At 59.3% G+C, this 13,922-nt stretch overlaps 1 protein-coding gene across 15 annotated transcripts in view; it reads left to right on the forward strand.

The window, feature by feature from the left end:
• The window catches only part of MYO18A (myosin XVIIIA), an 88,007-nt gene that overhangs the window by 42,096 nt on the left and 31,989 nt on the right, over positions 1-13,922 (forward strand). For 10 of the 15 annotated variants that reach the window (XM_029082174.2, XM_039914505.1, XM_029082176.2 and 7 more), the window contains 15 exons: positions 304-480; positions 1,101-1,314; positions 1,528-1,670; positions 2,163-2,263; positions 2,765-2,828; positions 3,210-3,354; positions 5,852-5,863; positions 6,812-6,985; positions 7,153-7,243; positions 7,582-7,774; positions 8,116-8,202; positions 9,639-9,780; positions 9,945-10,104; positions 10,392-10,578; positions 11,628-11,871. In XM_029082174.2, the coding sequence (XP_028938007.1) occupies positions 304-480; positions 1,101-1,314; positions 1,528-1,670; positions 2,163-2,263; positions 2,765-2,828; positions 3,210-3,354; positions 5,852-5,863; positions 6,812-6,985; positions 7,153-7,243; positions 7,582-7,774; positions 8,116-8,202; positions 9,639-9,780; positions 9,945-10,104; positions 10,392-10,578; positions 11,628-11,871 (2,134 nt within the window). Of the gene's footprint in view, positions 1-303; positions 481-1,100; positions 1,315-1,527; positions 1,671-2,162; positions 2,264-2,764; positions 2,829-3,209; positions 3,355-4,076; positions 4,098-5,851; positions 5,864-6,811; positions 6,986-7,152; positions 7,244-7,581; positions 7,775-8,115; positions 8,203-9,638; positions 9,781-9,944; positions 10,105-10,391; positions 10,579-11,627; positions 11,872-13,922 lie in introns of all 15 variants that reach the window. The other 5 variants (XM_029082175.2, XM_029082182.2, XM_029082179.2 and 2 more) reach the window with 2 other exon arrangements.

Genomic DNA, 13,922 nt, shown 5'->3' on the forward strand with positions numbered 1-13,922 from the left:
AAGGGATGCGAGTTCTAATCCTGGTTCCACTACTGGTCTGCTGGGTGCCTTGGGCAAGTCACTTAACTTCTCTGTTCTCTGTCCCATCTGTAAAATGGGGATTAAGACTGTGAGCCCCATGTGGACTGTGTCCAATCTGATTAACTCGTTTCTACCTCAGTGCTTAGTACAGTACCTGGCACATAGTAAGAAGTATCGTTCAAAAAAAAAAATTAAAAAGGAGGAGAACCAGCGTGGGGTGTGGGTGGCAGGAACTTCCTGGGCAGGGAGACAGGGCGTGACTCCATCCCTTCCTTTCTCCAGGCCAATGCCCCGTCCTGTGACCGGCTGGAAGACCTGGCCTCCCTGGTGTACCTCAATGAGTCCAGCGTCCTGCATACCCTGCGGCAGCGCTACGGCGCCAGCCTGCTGCATACCTTCGCCGGCCCTGCCCTTCTCAGCCTCAGTCCCCGTGGGGCCCCTGCCATGTACTCTGAGAAGGTGCTCACAGTGCCCTGCCTGCCTGCCTGCCTCTCCTCCTTCCCCTCTCCTCCATCCATCTCTCTGTGCTGCCTGTCCCATTCGCTCCCTGGCCTCTTCCCTCTCATCTTCTCCCCTTGCCTCCAAGCTGGTGAGGTTTTGAGGGGTGGTCTCCTGGTGGTCCCACAGGGCCATGGGTGTTTGGCCTGCTGAGGGCCCAGCCTTGCCCACACAGAGCCACCAGACAGTGGACTTAGTCCAGCCTGGCATCAATCAATGGTATTAACTGAGCACTTACTGTGTGCAGAGTACTGTACTAAGTGCTTGAGAGAGTACAACACAACATAACAGACACGTTCCCTGCCCACAACAAGCTTACAGAGGGGGTCCAGTCTCTCACACTCAGAGCTGGGCTGAGCTGGACACGTGTCTGACCCTGAAGGGGGGGTGTCCCGTGGACACAGGATATGGGGATGCAGCATCAGTAGCCCCCATTCCTGACCCAATCTGAGGGTCCCCCCAAGCTGATATGAGGCCAGCCTGGGCTCATTCCAGCTCTTCCGGCCCAGTGGCCCGGTCCGGCCAGGTCTTTGCTGGCCAAGGATGTGCCCTGCTGATGCCGGCCCCCTCCCCTTACTCAGGTGATGCACATGTTCAAGGGGTGCCGACGGGAGGACATGGCACCCCACATCTACGCGGTGGCCCAGGCAGCCTACCGTACCATGCTGATGACCTGCCAGGATCAGGCCCTCGTGCTGCTGGGCAGCAGTGGCAGCGGCAAGACCACCGGCTGCCAGCACTTGGTGCAGTATCTGGCCACCATCGCAGGAGCCGGTGCCAGCAAGGTGTTCACCGGTGAGGACAGAGCAGCTGGGTGGGGACTGGGCTGAGGGGCATCCTGGGGCTGAGGGGGAGATATCTCTGTCAGCCCCTACACCCTGCTGCCCCATGGTCCACCGCTCTCTCTCCACCACTCGTCCGGTCACCCCAATCTGAGGCCCACTGCTGCCCTATTAGCTGCTAACTTGGGGTCCCCGACCTGCTGCACCTCCCCGTTTCTGCTTGCAGTGGAGAAGTGGCAGGCTCTGTCGACCGTCCTGGAGGCCTTTGGAAACAGCCCCACGGGCATGAACGGCAATGCCACCCGCTTCTCCCAGATCCTCTCGCTGGATTTCGACCAGGCTGGCCAGGTGGCCTCGGCCTCCATCCAGGTGTGTGCATGCTGGGGGGCTGGGGGCCGGTGGTGGGACTAGGAAGGGCATGGCCCAGCAGAGAGTGGATTCTAGAATCCTGGCAGCAACTAGTTTCCATGCTGGTTGAGCTGGCACTGGCCCGGCAGGGGCTTCTCTCTTCAGGGTCCATTTCCAAGGACCTGAGCTGTCAGGCCCCAGCCGGGGCCAAAGCTGGGCATAAGAAGTCCCAGCAGCCCTCAGGGAGAGCTATGTGGGTATGGGTGAGGGTGGGCCAGCTGTTCATGCCTGGAGTTTTTGCCCTCTCCCCTCACCCAGATGGATGAGTCCCCAGGCCGGGCACAGGAAGAGTGACAAGGGAGGCTTAAGCCCAGCCCTGCCCAACTGGGCCTCCTGGCCAAGCCACCATGGGTCTGAGCCTCCACAGGTCCAACGGTGGGGCTGCTGTGGGTGGTTTCTCCGGCAGCGTGGCCCACTGTGTCCCTCTGTGCCCCATGCCCCTCTGTGCCCCAGACGCTGCTGCTGGAGAGGCTGCGGGTGGCCAGGCGTCCCGCTCCCGAAGCAACCTTCAACGTCTTCTACTACTTGTTGGCATGCAGTGATGCCACGCTCAGGTGAGGTGGGCTGGGGGCAGCGGGAAGGCCGACTCTTGGTATTCATCCCTGGCACAGGCTGGCATCTGGTCCCGGGGCTTCTCATTCTCTGGGATTGGGGCAAGCATTCACAGTCCAACTTCCAGTGCCAACCATCTCCTCCTGGCCTGATCTGACAGAGGAGGCAGAGCTCCAGTCAGGACTCCACACAGGTTGCCCTCCTTCCCGCAACTCTTGGTGCAGGAGTGAGCTCTACCTGCACCACCCCCCGTCCCCCAAGGAAGGTGCCTCTTCCCAAGTCCCAGCCAATGGGGATTTGTTCTCTTGCGAGGGTGGCTCTGGTGCCATGGACAGATGTCCAGTAAGAGTCAGTAGGGGGATAGCACCACCCTTGCCAGTTGCGGGGGCACACTGGACAAACTCCCCCTGCCAAGGGTTGGGGCTGCAGCAGGCAACGGGTCGGTCCCCTCCCACTCTGAGCTGAGGGCCGGGCCTCGTCCTGATCCAAGCTTATGCCCCCAGAACGGAGCTGCACTTCAACCACCTGGCAGAGAACAATGTTTTTGGGATCGTGCCTCTCTCTAAGGTGAGGTGGGCAGGGCGCAGGCAGCCTCTGGTGGGCACCCATAGGGCAGTGGTGGAAGCTTGTGCCCTCCTTCGGGGGTTAGAGCCCTGGGAGGGCACCCTGGGCCAGGGTAGACCTCAGCGCATCTTGCCGGGATCTATGAGAGGAGCTCTGAACCCCATATCCCCCTCCCTGCCAGGATGGGTTGAAGACTGAGGCTGAGGGCTGGGGTTGGGGGCTGGAAAGTTGGGGGTCCGCTCACAGGTGGCTTGGGGAGTTGGGGGGGCAGGAGCAGGTGTTCCTCCACCAGGGTGGCTGGGCAGGGGGAGCCTTGACCCTGGGTAGGAGAAGGTGGGAGCCCCCAGGGTCCTGGTGCCAGCGGGCCAACGGCTTCCTCCGCAGCCCGAGGAGAAACAGAAGGCGGCCCAGCAGTTCAGTAAGCTGCAGGCGGCCATGAGGGTGCTGGCCATCACCCCCGAAGAGCAGAAAGCCTTCTGGCTCATCCTGGCTGCCATCTTCCACCTGGGGGCAGCCGGCGCTACCAAAGGTAAGGAGCTGCGTATGGGCATCACCCCGGGCACCCTGGCTGGGGAGCACTCTCCGGAGGAAATTCCCGGGGCCCCAAGCAAAGGGTCCCTCTGCCCAGCTGGAGTTAGCCCCAGGGGCCGAGAATCCCGGGATTGACACAGACCGAATGTGGCTTGCCCTTCACAGGATATCAGGCAGGTGACCAGCTGAACCCTGGTTTCCTGGGGGAAGGAGGGTGCGGGCTGGGCATGCGGATTGGTGACCAGAAGCCGGAGGGTCCAGGCTAGGGACATGGTCCTTCAGGTCTGATGAGGAGAGATTGAGTGTGGAACTGGGGGTTGAGGGTGAAGGATGGTGATGGTCGGGGAGGTGGTCGGAGGGCTGGGAATGAAAGGTTGAAGGTTGGGGATGGGGTTGAGGGCTGCGCCTGTGGGAGATGGGGAGGCTGGGGTTGGGTGGGGGTGGATTCGCTGGGGACGGGGCTGGGAGCTGAGGGCCAGCATTTAGGGTTGAGGACCGGGGAGGGGATCCTGGGGGACTGACTCCTGGGCCTGGGGATGGGACCAGTGCAAAGGGGAGGGTGTCAGCTGCTGGCACTAGCATGTTTGGTGAACAGTGGGCGGGGGCAGCAGTGGGCTCCGTCCCTGTACCCCCAAAGGAAGAGTTTCTCTGCTGGGGTCGGTGCTGGGGCCGGGGGGTAGCCTCCACTGAATAACCCCACTCCTGTTCCCTTCCTCCCAGAGCCCCTCGATGACCAGGCTGGTAATTGACCCTCCCTGCTCGCTCCCCCCTTTATTCCCAGGTGGTGGTGGTCGGGGGTGGGGGTGGGGGTGACCTCAGGGGGTGGAAGCTGGTGGAAGCTGGCCTGGGAAGGTGGGGGGACCCTGAGCGGGAGCTCCCTTCCCGTATAGCCCGTTCGGGGGTGTCTCATACAAACACCCCACACTTCCCTGGCTCCACCCCCCTTTCGGACATAACGGGGGACGTTTTCAGCATAGGGAATGTGGGAAGGTTGAGCTTTTGGGACCTTTCCCGCCCCTTGGGCTCCCCGTGGCTGGCTTCCACCAGGGCTCCACTGGTGATGGACTGGCGGCTGGCTTTTCTCAGGCCGGGCAGGGGGCTGGCCAGCAGGGGGCAGTAGCTTCCAGCACACTGTTGGGGTTGTGCAGGCCAGGGCTGGTCGGGCGGGGCTGTGGGCAGAGGAAAGAAGCTCTGGGGCTGCCCGGGTGCAAGGGAGGGAAGGGCAGGAAGGGACACCTGCCCTCTGTGTCCAACCCGATTTGCTCCTATCCATCCTAGCGCTTAGAAGCAGCGTGGCTCAGTGGAAAGAGCCTGGGCTCCGGAGTCAGAGGTCATGGGTTCGACTCCCGGCTCTGCCACTTGTCCGCCGTGTGACGGTGGGCAAGTCGCTTCACTTCTCTGTGCCTCAGTTACCTCCTCTGTAAAATGGGGATTAACTGTGAGCCTCACGTGGGGCAACCTGATTACCTTGTATCTACCCCAGCGCTTAGAACAGTGCCCTGCACATAGTAAGCGCTTAACAAATACCAACATCGTTATTATTATTAGAATAGTGCCTCGCACAGGGTACGCACCCAAGTAGAAGCAGCGTGGCTCAGTGGAAAGAGCCCGGGCTTGAGAGTCGGAGCTCATGGGTTCAAATCCCCGCTCAGCCACTTGTGGGACTTTGGGCAAGTCACTTAATTTCTCTGTGCCTCAGTTACCCTATCTGTAAAATGGGGATTAAGGCTGTGAGCCCCACGTGGGACAACCTGATCACCTTGTATCCTTGAACAGTGCTTTGCATATAGTACGCACTTAACAAATGCCATCATTATTATTATTAATAATTATGATTATTGTTGTGACCCCTGGGGGTGGCCCCAGATGACTCCCTTTTCAGCTGGCCTGACACCTGGGCTGTTCCGGGGAGAGCTCACGTGGGGATTATCCACCCCTTCCCCTCTCTCTCCTTATAATCCGGTGGGCCGCTCAGTTGGAGAAGGTGCCCAGGGATTCCTGGCTGGGTTGGTCTGGCTTGGGGCCGGGGCTGTTGGGTGGGTGAATGGACTCTGAGGGAGGGGAGGAGGGGAGGGGTCAAAGAGAAAGTAATGCCTGGCATGGCAGTGGGGATGTGTGTGTCCTCTTTGGCCTAACCTCACGTACAGCCGTAGGTGGCTCAGAGAGGCCTCTGTGTGTGTGTGTGTGTGTGTATATGTATGTGTGTCTGTCTCCGTGGCTGCTCCTGATGCTTGGCTCTGCTCCAGCTTGCGACTGTATACCTCACCCTGATTGAACTAGTGTGTGCGTATGTGTTTGAGTGTGAGAGAGAGAGCGTGTGCATGTGTGTGAACCCGGTCTGGGTGTACCCGATCTGGGTACGTGTGTGAGGTCCTGCTTCTCCTCCGTCCCCCACCACCTCCCCCTACCACGGGCCCTGCGACGGGCTCTATTGACAAGTGTTTGCTAACACACTGTTTTCTCTTGCATGCTGCATGTGGTCCTTTGCCTTACAGATGCTGTTGAAGGTAAACCCTCATTTCTCGTTAGCTTCTCCTAATTACCGTGATTAGACACATGTTGTCTGTGTTTGTGTCTGCGTGGGCTGATTTCCACCCGCCCTCCACCTGATACTTTTCCCGCTCCCCAAGAAGGGTTGGTTTTCCCGTCTTCTGGACTCCCCCAGCAGCCACTCAGACTCCGGAGTGGGAGCACCCCCACCCTGGCACCGAGAGAGATGGGCACCTCTAGGCTAATCCTCTCTGCGCTGTGGGGTCGGATTCCCACGGAGAACTTCTCTGGGCATCAGTTGGGTGCCAGATTGCTCTCTTCCCCTCTGGGATCCACCACTGTGGGGCACTAGTGAAGCAGCGTGGCTAAGTGGAAAGAGCCCGGACTTGGGAGTCAGAGGTCATGGGTTCGAATGCCGGCTCTGCCACTTGTCAGCTGTGTGACTGTGGGCAAGTCACTTAACTTCTCGGTGCCTCAGTTACCTCATCAGTAAAATGGGGATTAACTGTGAGCCTCACGTGGGACAACCTGATTACCCTGTATCTACCCCAGCGCTTATAACAGTGCTCTGCACATAGTAAGCGCTTAACAAATACCAACTAGTGCCCCCTATCGTCCTCAGCCCAGAATGATTCATGGTCCAGCTCTTGCCCTCCCTCCCCATCCCGGGCTTCCCAGTGCCCACCACCTCTGCATCCCCCACCCAAAACCTCATTGTTGCCCGGGGTGCCAAGTGATCGATCGGCTCCTGACCAGCCAGTTCCTCTTTGAGGGCAGTGCTGGGGGCAGGGACATTGTCTCATCTGTCCTTGGGCAGGTGGAGCTGTGCCCACCTCTCTGGGGTGAGCCCCACGGGTACCACTGCATATCTCCCAGGTGGGGTTCTGGGAACAAGACGGACCCATCCCCTGGCCCCAGTCCGCTGGTCCAGCCTGAGTCGCTGTGGTCTCTTTTCCCCCCGCAAGGTGGGCGCAAGCAGTTTGCCCGGCACGAGTGGGCACAGAAGGCTGCCTACTTGCTGGGCTGCAACCTGGAAGAGCTGTCCTCCTCCATCTTCAAGCAACAAGTCAAGAGCTCGCTGCAACGCTCCACCTCCTTCCGCCAGGGCCCTGACGAGAGCAGCTTTGGGGATGGCACAGGTACCCAGACCCAGCCAGCTGGCACCCGGTGGGGGGTGGTGCCCTCGGCAGCTCACCCAGCTTTGTCCTGGCTTTGTCACCACTTTGCCCCGGCTGGGCTGGAGCACCGGTAGCTGGTGAAGACCCTGTGGGGAGATGGGGAGTCCTCTGACCCTCTCCTCCTGCAGGCTCCAAGCTGAGCGCCCTGGAGTGCGTGGAGGGCATGGCCTCGGGACTCTACTCGGAACTCTTCACTCTCCTCATCTCCCTGGTGAACAGGTAGGTGCCCGGCCCGGGAGCCCACGGCCTCCCGCAGCTGACTGCTTTGTCTTGGTCCTGATGGATCTGTTGTCTGACACCTTGGCCGTCCCACTGCTCTGGGGGGCAGGGCCCAGCCTGCCCTGATGGGTCAGGGTGGGTGAGCACTGTGGGAGGGATCACTCTGGGAAGGAGTAGTGGAACATCCAGGCAGTGTTAGGATGGGCATGGGGTTGCGGGGAGGTCGGGTGCTGTTGGAAGGAGAGAGGGTCGGGCCGGGAATGGTGTGACCTGTCGGGTTGGAGGGTCTGCACCTCAGGTGCCAAGCCTGCTGCATTCATCTTCTCCTCCCGCTGCAGAGCTCTCAAGTCAAGCCAGCACTCCCTGAGCTCCATAATGATCGTGGACACGCCCGGCTTCCAGAACCCCAAGTTGAGCGGGCTGGCACGCGCAGCCTCCTTCGAGGAGTTGTGCCACAATTACGTCCAGGACCGGCTGCAGGCGCTCTTCCATGAGCGCACCTACCTGCAGGAGCTGGACAGATACAGGGAGGTGGGCCACCTACTGTCCTCCTTCTTCCCCCTCCCCGCCGTTACCCTCCAGCAGCCTTACCACACAGTGGATCTGGGGTCAGAAGGGTCCCCTGCCTGCCTCTAGCCCTTTCTTCCTCTCCCTCCTCCCCCCTACCTCAGGCCTTAACTCATCAGTTTTATAGCCTGACCACCTGCTGCTCACTCTACCCCAGGCCCTGCCAGTTCCAGGTAGAGAACCAGGGGGAGGGAACCCCATCCTGCCACCCCCGCCTCAGAGCTGGGTCGTCCACTGGGCCGACCCCTTGTCACCAGGCTCCACACCCTGGGGACAGGCTCTGACCACGGCCCTAACCCCTCTAGGAGAACATTGAGCTGACGTTGGACGATGTGGAACCCGGGATGGCTGATTCCGTTGCTGCTGTGGACCAAGCCTCCCCTCAGGCCCTGGTGAGGATTGGCCTCCCTCCTTGTTCCCGCTTTCCCAACCTCGACTCCTGTCTCTCCCTCCTTGTGGGACCCTACTGGACGTGGTGGTGTTGAGTTCCCACGTGAAAGTGTTTGGGCTTCACTGGAGTCCAGATAACCTGGCTCCCTCATACCCTCCCCCTGGGCCACAGTTGACCCCCGACCCACCCGGGCCCTCGAGCTTTGGCATCCTGCTCTTGAGGGCGCGGCGAGGCAGCAAGCAGGGAGAGGCATAGCTGTACCCTTCCCTACTGTCTGGTAGGTCCGCCCAGCCAGCAGAGCTGCTAAGTGGGGAACGGAGGCAGGGAGAGGGGGGCTGGTCAGGAATCCATGCTGACCAGGCAGGACAGCCCTTTCTGGAGCTGCAGCATGAGGTCTCCCTTGGCCTCGGGCCGGGCAAGAGGGTTGTCTGGGCTGCCAAGGTTATCTGCTGGATTTGTCCCCGGCAGTGACTCCTGACAGCTGCCCTGATTGGCTGGCATTAACGAGCTCCTGGTGCTTCCTATTTGTTCCTCATTATGCAAATTGCCCAGGACGTTTTATTGGAAAATCAGCTTTGACACCAGGGTACTAATTTCCTTCTCACCATTCCCTACCCATTGGCACATTCCCCCGCCCTATGGCTGGGGGAGTGGGGGAGGTACCAGAGGAATCCCAGAGCATGGGCAGGAAAAATAGGAATCCTCTCCCTACTCCCCAAGCCCGATCTCCTCTTTCTCTTTGGGCCTGGGTACTGTGTGCCATTTTTCCCTCTGGGCACAAGTTTTTCCCTACCCCGAGGGCACAGCTGCCAGGGCGGCAGCTGGTGGGCGAGGTGGGTCTTCTGAGACAGACTGTGCTGTGCCAGCCCTGGGCAAGAGAGGCGGCAGCAGGTGAGAGACTGAAAGGCGAATCACGTCAGCAGATTTGGGCTTGGGCCACTTGTCCACTGTGATGGGCTTGTCCAGGGCAGCTGAGGCCCACTTGCGGGCCAGAGTCTCCCAAAATCTTCTGGGGTGGGGCTGGGTTGGGCTGACTCCAGAGGCTCACTGCTGGGAGGCACCTGGGTGGGTCCAACTCTGCTCAGGGCCTTGGCATGGACAGCTGGGTCCTACAAGCATTGGGCACCCACAAGACATGGAGCAGCGTAGCCTAGTGGAAAGAGCAATAGGAACAGGGAGACCTGGGTTCTCATCCCTTCTCTGTCGCTTGCCTGCTGGGCCATTTTGGGATAATCACTTCACTTCTCTGACCTTCAGTTTCCTCGTCTGTAAAATGAAGATTCAATATCTGCTCTCCCTCCTACTTAGCCTGGGAGTCCCAAGCGGGACAGGGACTGTGTCCAATCTGATTATGTTGTAGCTACCTCAGCACTTGGTAAAGTGCTTGGCACATAGTAAGCACTTAACAAATAGCATAGTTCTTGCTGTTATTATCAGGTGCGCTCTCTGGCTCGGACGGAGGAGGCCCGAGGTCTGCTGTGGCTGCTGGAGGAGGAGGCTTTGGTGCCGGGGAGCAATGAAGAGGCCTTGCTGGAGCGACTTTTTGCCTACTATGGGCCCCGTGATGGAGACAAAAAGGGTGGGCGAGGCCCGGGTTGGGAGTGGGTAAACCCCTGGGAGGAAGGGCAGTGCCGGGGTGTTGGGGCATTGGTGTCTGTGTGCTCTTGTTCCTGGGGCCTCTCTCTGCGGTCCAGGGGGTGGAGTGGGCAACACGCTGAGGGCCGGTCCGCTCTCCCCACCCAGGTCAGAGCCCGTTACTGCGTGGGAGCCAGCCACACCACTTCTTCCTGGGCCACAGCCATGGCACCAATTGGGTGGAGTACGACGCCACAGGCTGGCTGAGCTATGCCAAGCAGAACCCCGCAGCTCAGAATGCCCCGCTGCTCCTTCAAGACTCCCAGAAGTGAGCTGGGCCCTGAGGACTGGGGAGGGCGTGCATGCCAGCAGGGTCTGGCGGCCCCAACTTGGGGCTGCTTCGATCTGTGCCCCGCGGGCGGGGCCAAGTGCCACTAGGTCCTGGGGAGACCGGAGAGGTGCCCACTGCGGTTGGAGCTCCCAGAGGGGAGACCAAAGAGCCCATTGGCCTCTTCCGATGTCTGTGCTTGGTGAGGGTCTCGGCGGGGGAGTCAGAGTCAGCAAGGAGGTGGGGTGGGATCTGACCCTGCCCCTCCCCTCGCCCCCATCCCCCAGAAAGGTCATCAGCAACCTGTTTGTGGGTCGAGCGGGCAGCGCCATGGTGCTGTCTGGTTCCGTGGCGGGGTTGGAGGGTGGCTCCCAGCTGGCGTTGCGCCGGGTCACCAGCATGCGCAAGACCTTCACCACCGGCGTGGCGGCTGTCAAGAAGAAGTCCCTCTGCATCCAGATCAAGTTGCAGGTGGTGAGTGGGCCTCTCCGTCCCGCTGGGTACCTGGACCCCCTCCTGCTGGCACCTTCACCAGGCCGCCCCCACAATCCCATGTGAACCCTCTGTTGGGGATGCCGCTCCTTTAGGGTCCAGTTAACTGTGGTACACAGGACTGGGTGTCAGGAAACTTGCATCTGACCTGATTAACTTGTATCTACCCCAGTACTTAGTACAGTGCCTGGCACATAGCACTTAACAAATGCCATAATAATAATAATAATAATAAGGAGACCTGGATTGTAATTCCTGCTCCATGACTTCTTTATGGTGTTTATTATTTCTAGTAGTAATAGTAATAATAATAATAATTGTGGTATTAAGGGCTATTAAATGATAGATACTGTACTAAACGCTGGGGTTGATACAAGATAATCAGGTTGGACAAAGTCCATGTCCCACATGGGGCTCACAATCTTAATCCACATTTTACAGTTGAGGTAACTGAGGCACAGAGCCCAAGGTCATCCAGCAGACAAGTGGCATAGCTAGGATTAGAATCCAGGTTCTCTGGCTCCTAGGCCTGTGCTTTTTCCACTCGGCCACACTGTTACCGCTGAATGGCCTTGGCCAAGTCAGTTAACTTCTCTGTGCCTCAATTTCCTCACCTGTAAAGCACGGAAGAAATACCTGTTCTCCTTCCCTCTTGGATTATGAGCCCCATATGGGACAGGATCTGTGTGTGATATGATTTCATATCTACCCCAGTGTTTGGTATATAGTCAGTGCTTAATAGTCACAACAATAATTGCAGAATTTATTATTAGTAGTATTAAGTAGGTCCCTCATTGACTGCCTGATAAAATGGGGGTGGGCCTTGTCTATCCTGGGGGTGGGACTTCTATTGGGGTGGAGCTAGCCTGATTAAGGGCCTGGCACAAGGTGGTATATGAGGCAGTGGGTGAGAAAAGGTCTAAAGTAGAAGCCAGGTAGTCCCAGGACCCCCCACCTCCTTCCCGGGTCTGGGCTGGAGCCAGCTCCCCCTGAGGGCACCGTTCTCCATGTCTTCCCGCCACCTGCCCCAGGATGCCCTCGTGGACACCATCAAGAAGTCGAAGCTACATTTTGTGCACTGCTTCCTGCCCGTGGCAGAGGGCTGGGCCGGGGAGCCCCGGGCCTCCGCCTCCCGCCGGGTCAGCAGCAGCAGCGAGTTGGACCTGCCCCCCGGAGAGCAGTGTGAGGCCAGTCTGCTCCAGCTGGACGTGCCCCTGCTCCGTGCCCAGATCCGCGGCTCTCGCCTGCTCGACGCTCTCCGAGTGTACCGCCAAGGTAGGTCCCTGCTCACCCCCTACCTGCCCCTCCCCCAACCTCCGGGCTCCCCCATGTAGCTGCATCACCCCAACCCACATAGTACCTTCCAGGCCAAATGCCTCTTTCCTCCTCCCCTCTCTCCCTCCCTCCCCCTCCCACTGTCTTTCCCCACCACCCATCTCCTCCCCATCCCTCTCTCCGCAGCCCTTCCCCTCCTCACCCGGTCCTTCCCCCCACTTCCGCCCCCACTCCTTCCAATCCAGAGGTGAGCACGGGGTGAGGAGGAGAGGGAAGACTTCCAAGAGCAAATAGGACAGAAAGCTGCTATTTTCCATCCAGGAGGGGAACTCTTGTCAGAGAGCTGGGGTGAGCGAGGCCAGGAGGCCTGCTCGGATGGCCATAGGGCCATCACCCCCATTGATCCTTATGCCTATGTCTGTTCCCAGTCCCTCCTCTGAGTTGCCCTCGCCCACCACCCCCTTTCGCCCTCTGCGCCCTCCTCCAGCCCATCCGCTTCTCGGCTCCTTCCTCCACTTGTCCTTCCCCAGTCATCTCCCGGCCCTCTCCCTCCTGTCTCTTCTCTTTCCCTTCCCCCTGCTTGTTCCTGTCCCCCAGACTACCCCCAGCCCTCCCAAATTGGCCCTGAACTTGACCATCTATGAAGTTCCGTGACCGCTCTGCCGGACCTGGTCACCGGGGGGGTCACCCTAGCCCCTAGTGCCTTTAGGCCAGAGTCCCCTGGGTACAGGGCCAGTCTGAGAAGCCTGGGTTCCTCGACACCCTCTGCAAGGAGTTGCAAAAAACCTCTCCAGGGTTAGCAGAGGCCAGGAAGGCTCAGATGGGCGCCACCTCTTCCAACAGTCACAGCCAGAGCCACAGCCAGAGGGGGTGATCTCCACCCCCTCACCCGGTCACCCACAGGGGGTTAGATCAGGGTTGGCCTCCTCCCCTCTCTCCCACGGTCCCGCACATCAGTCCCGGGGGCACCTCTAGGTCAGAGCGGCCCTGGGGAAACAGGGACTGCCTAGGGGCAGCCAGTCTACCCAGAACTGAGCTGGTTGGCCTCACTCCCCGGGCCACTCAGCAGTCTGGGCTGCGAGAAGCCCCATCCCCCGCCCCCGGCCCGAGCCCGCATAAATCATCGATCACACTCTGCATCCTGATAGGGACTCGGTGTTTATTATTTCAAAACCAGATTGTTACCGTTCTGAACCAAAATCGATGCGCTTTACTCAAACAAGCAGATCGATGAAGCGGGCGGCCGGGGGGCCCCGTTGGCCGGCGGGCCTGTGTCGATGGGGCTGATGATTAATTAAGATGCCCGGCGCCCGCCTCCACTCTTCCAGCTCGTCAATGTAATTGCCGTTCAGATAGAATCAATAGCGTGCTCTGTCCCGGCCCCCGGTACTCCCTGGTAGCTTCCCACTTCAATTACCCGGCACGAGAGCTGACCTCCTCATCCCCCTCCTGGGGGTCCTCCCAGTGCCACTTATGAACCTCAGCACCCAGGTTCCAGCTCTCTCCCCACCCACCCTCTCCCATTGACTTTTGCCCTTCCACTGGAATAGGGTGGGTTCCTCGGGGTGCCATCCTCAAAACCCTATTTGGACCGGCGCGGCCTCCATAGCACCAGCTTGGGGGACCCCTTGGTCTGCGTGAAACAGCGTGGCGTAGAGGATGGAGCACGGGCCTGGGAGTCAGAAGGTCATGGATTCTAGTCCTGGTTCTGCCACATGTCTGCTGTGTGACCTTGGGCAAATCACTTCACTTCTCTGGGCCTCAGTTACCTCAACTGTAAAATGGGGATGGAGACTTGACCCCACGTGGGACAGGGACTATTTCCAACCTGATATGCTTGTATCCACCTCAACACTTAGTACGGTGCCTAGCACATAGTAAGCGCTTAAGTGCCATAATTATTACAATTCATTATTATTATTATTGTCACCTAATCCACCATTCTGCCCCCAAGCGGGCCCCTTGAGACCCACAAGACACATTCCCAAATTCACAGGTCCCCAAGGAAAGAGTTCTATAGTTTCCCCCTCTTACCCAGTTGGATGTCATTC

The sequence above is a fragment of the Ornithorhynchus anatinus genome, chromosome 17 (genome assembly GCF_004115215.2).
Source record: "Ornithorhynchus anatinus isolate Pmale09 chromosome 17, mOrnAna1.pri.v4, whole genome shotgun sequence".
NCBI classification, from domain to species: domain Eukaryota; kingdom Metazoa; phylum Chordata; class Mammalia; order Monotremata; family Ornithorhynchidae; genus Ornithorhynchus; species Ornithorhynchus anatinus.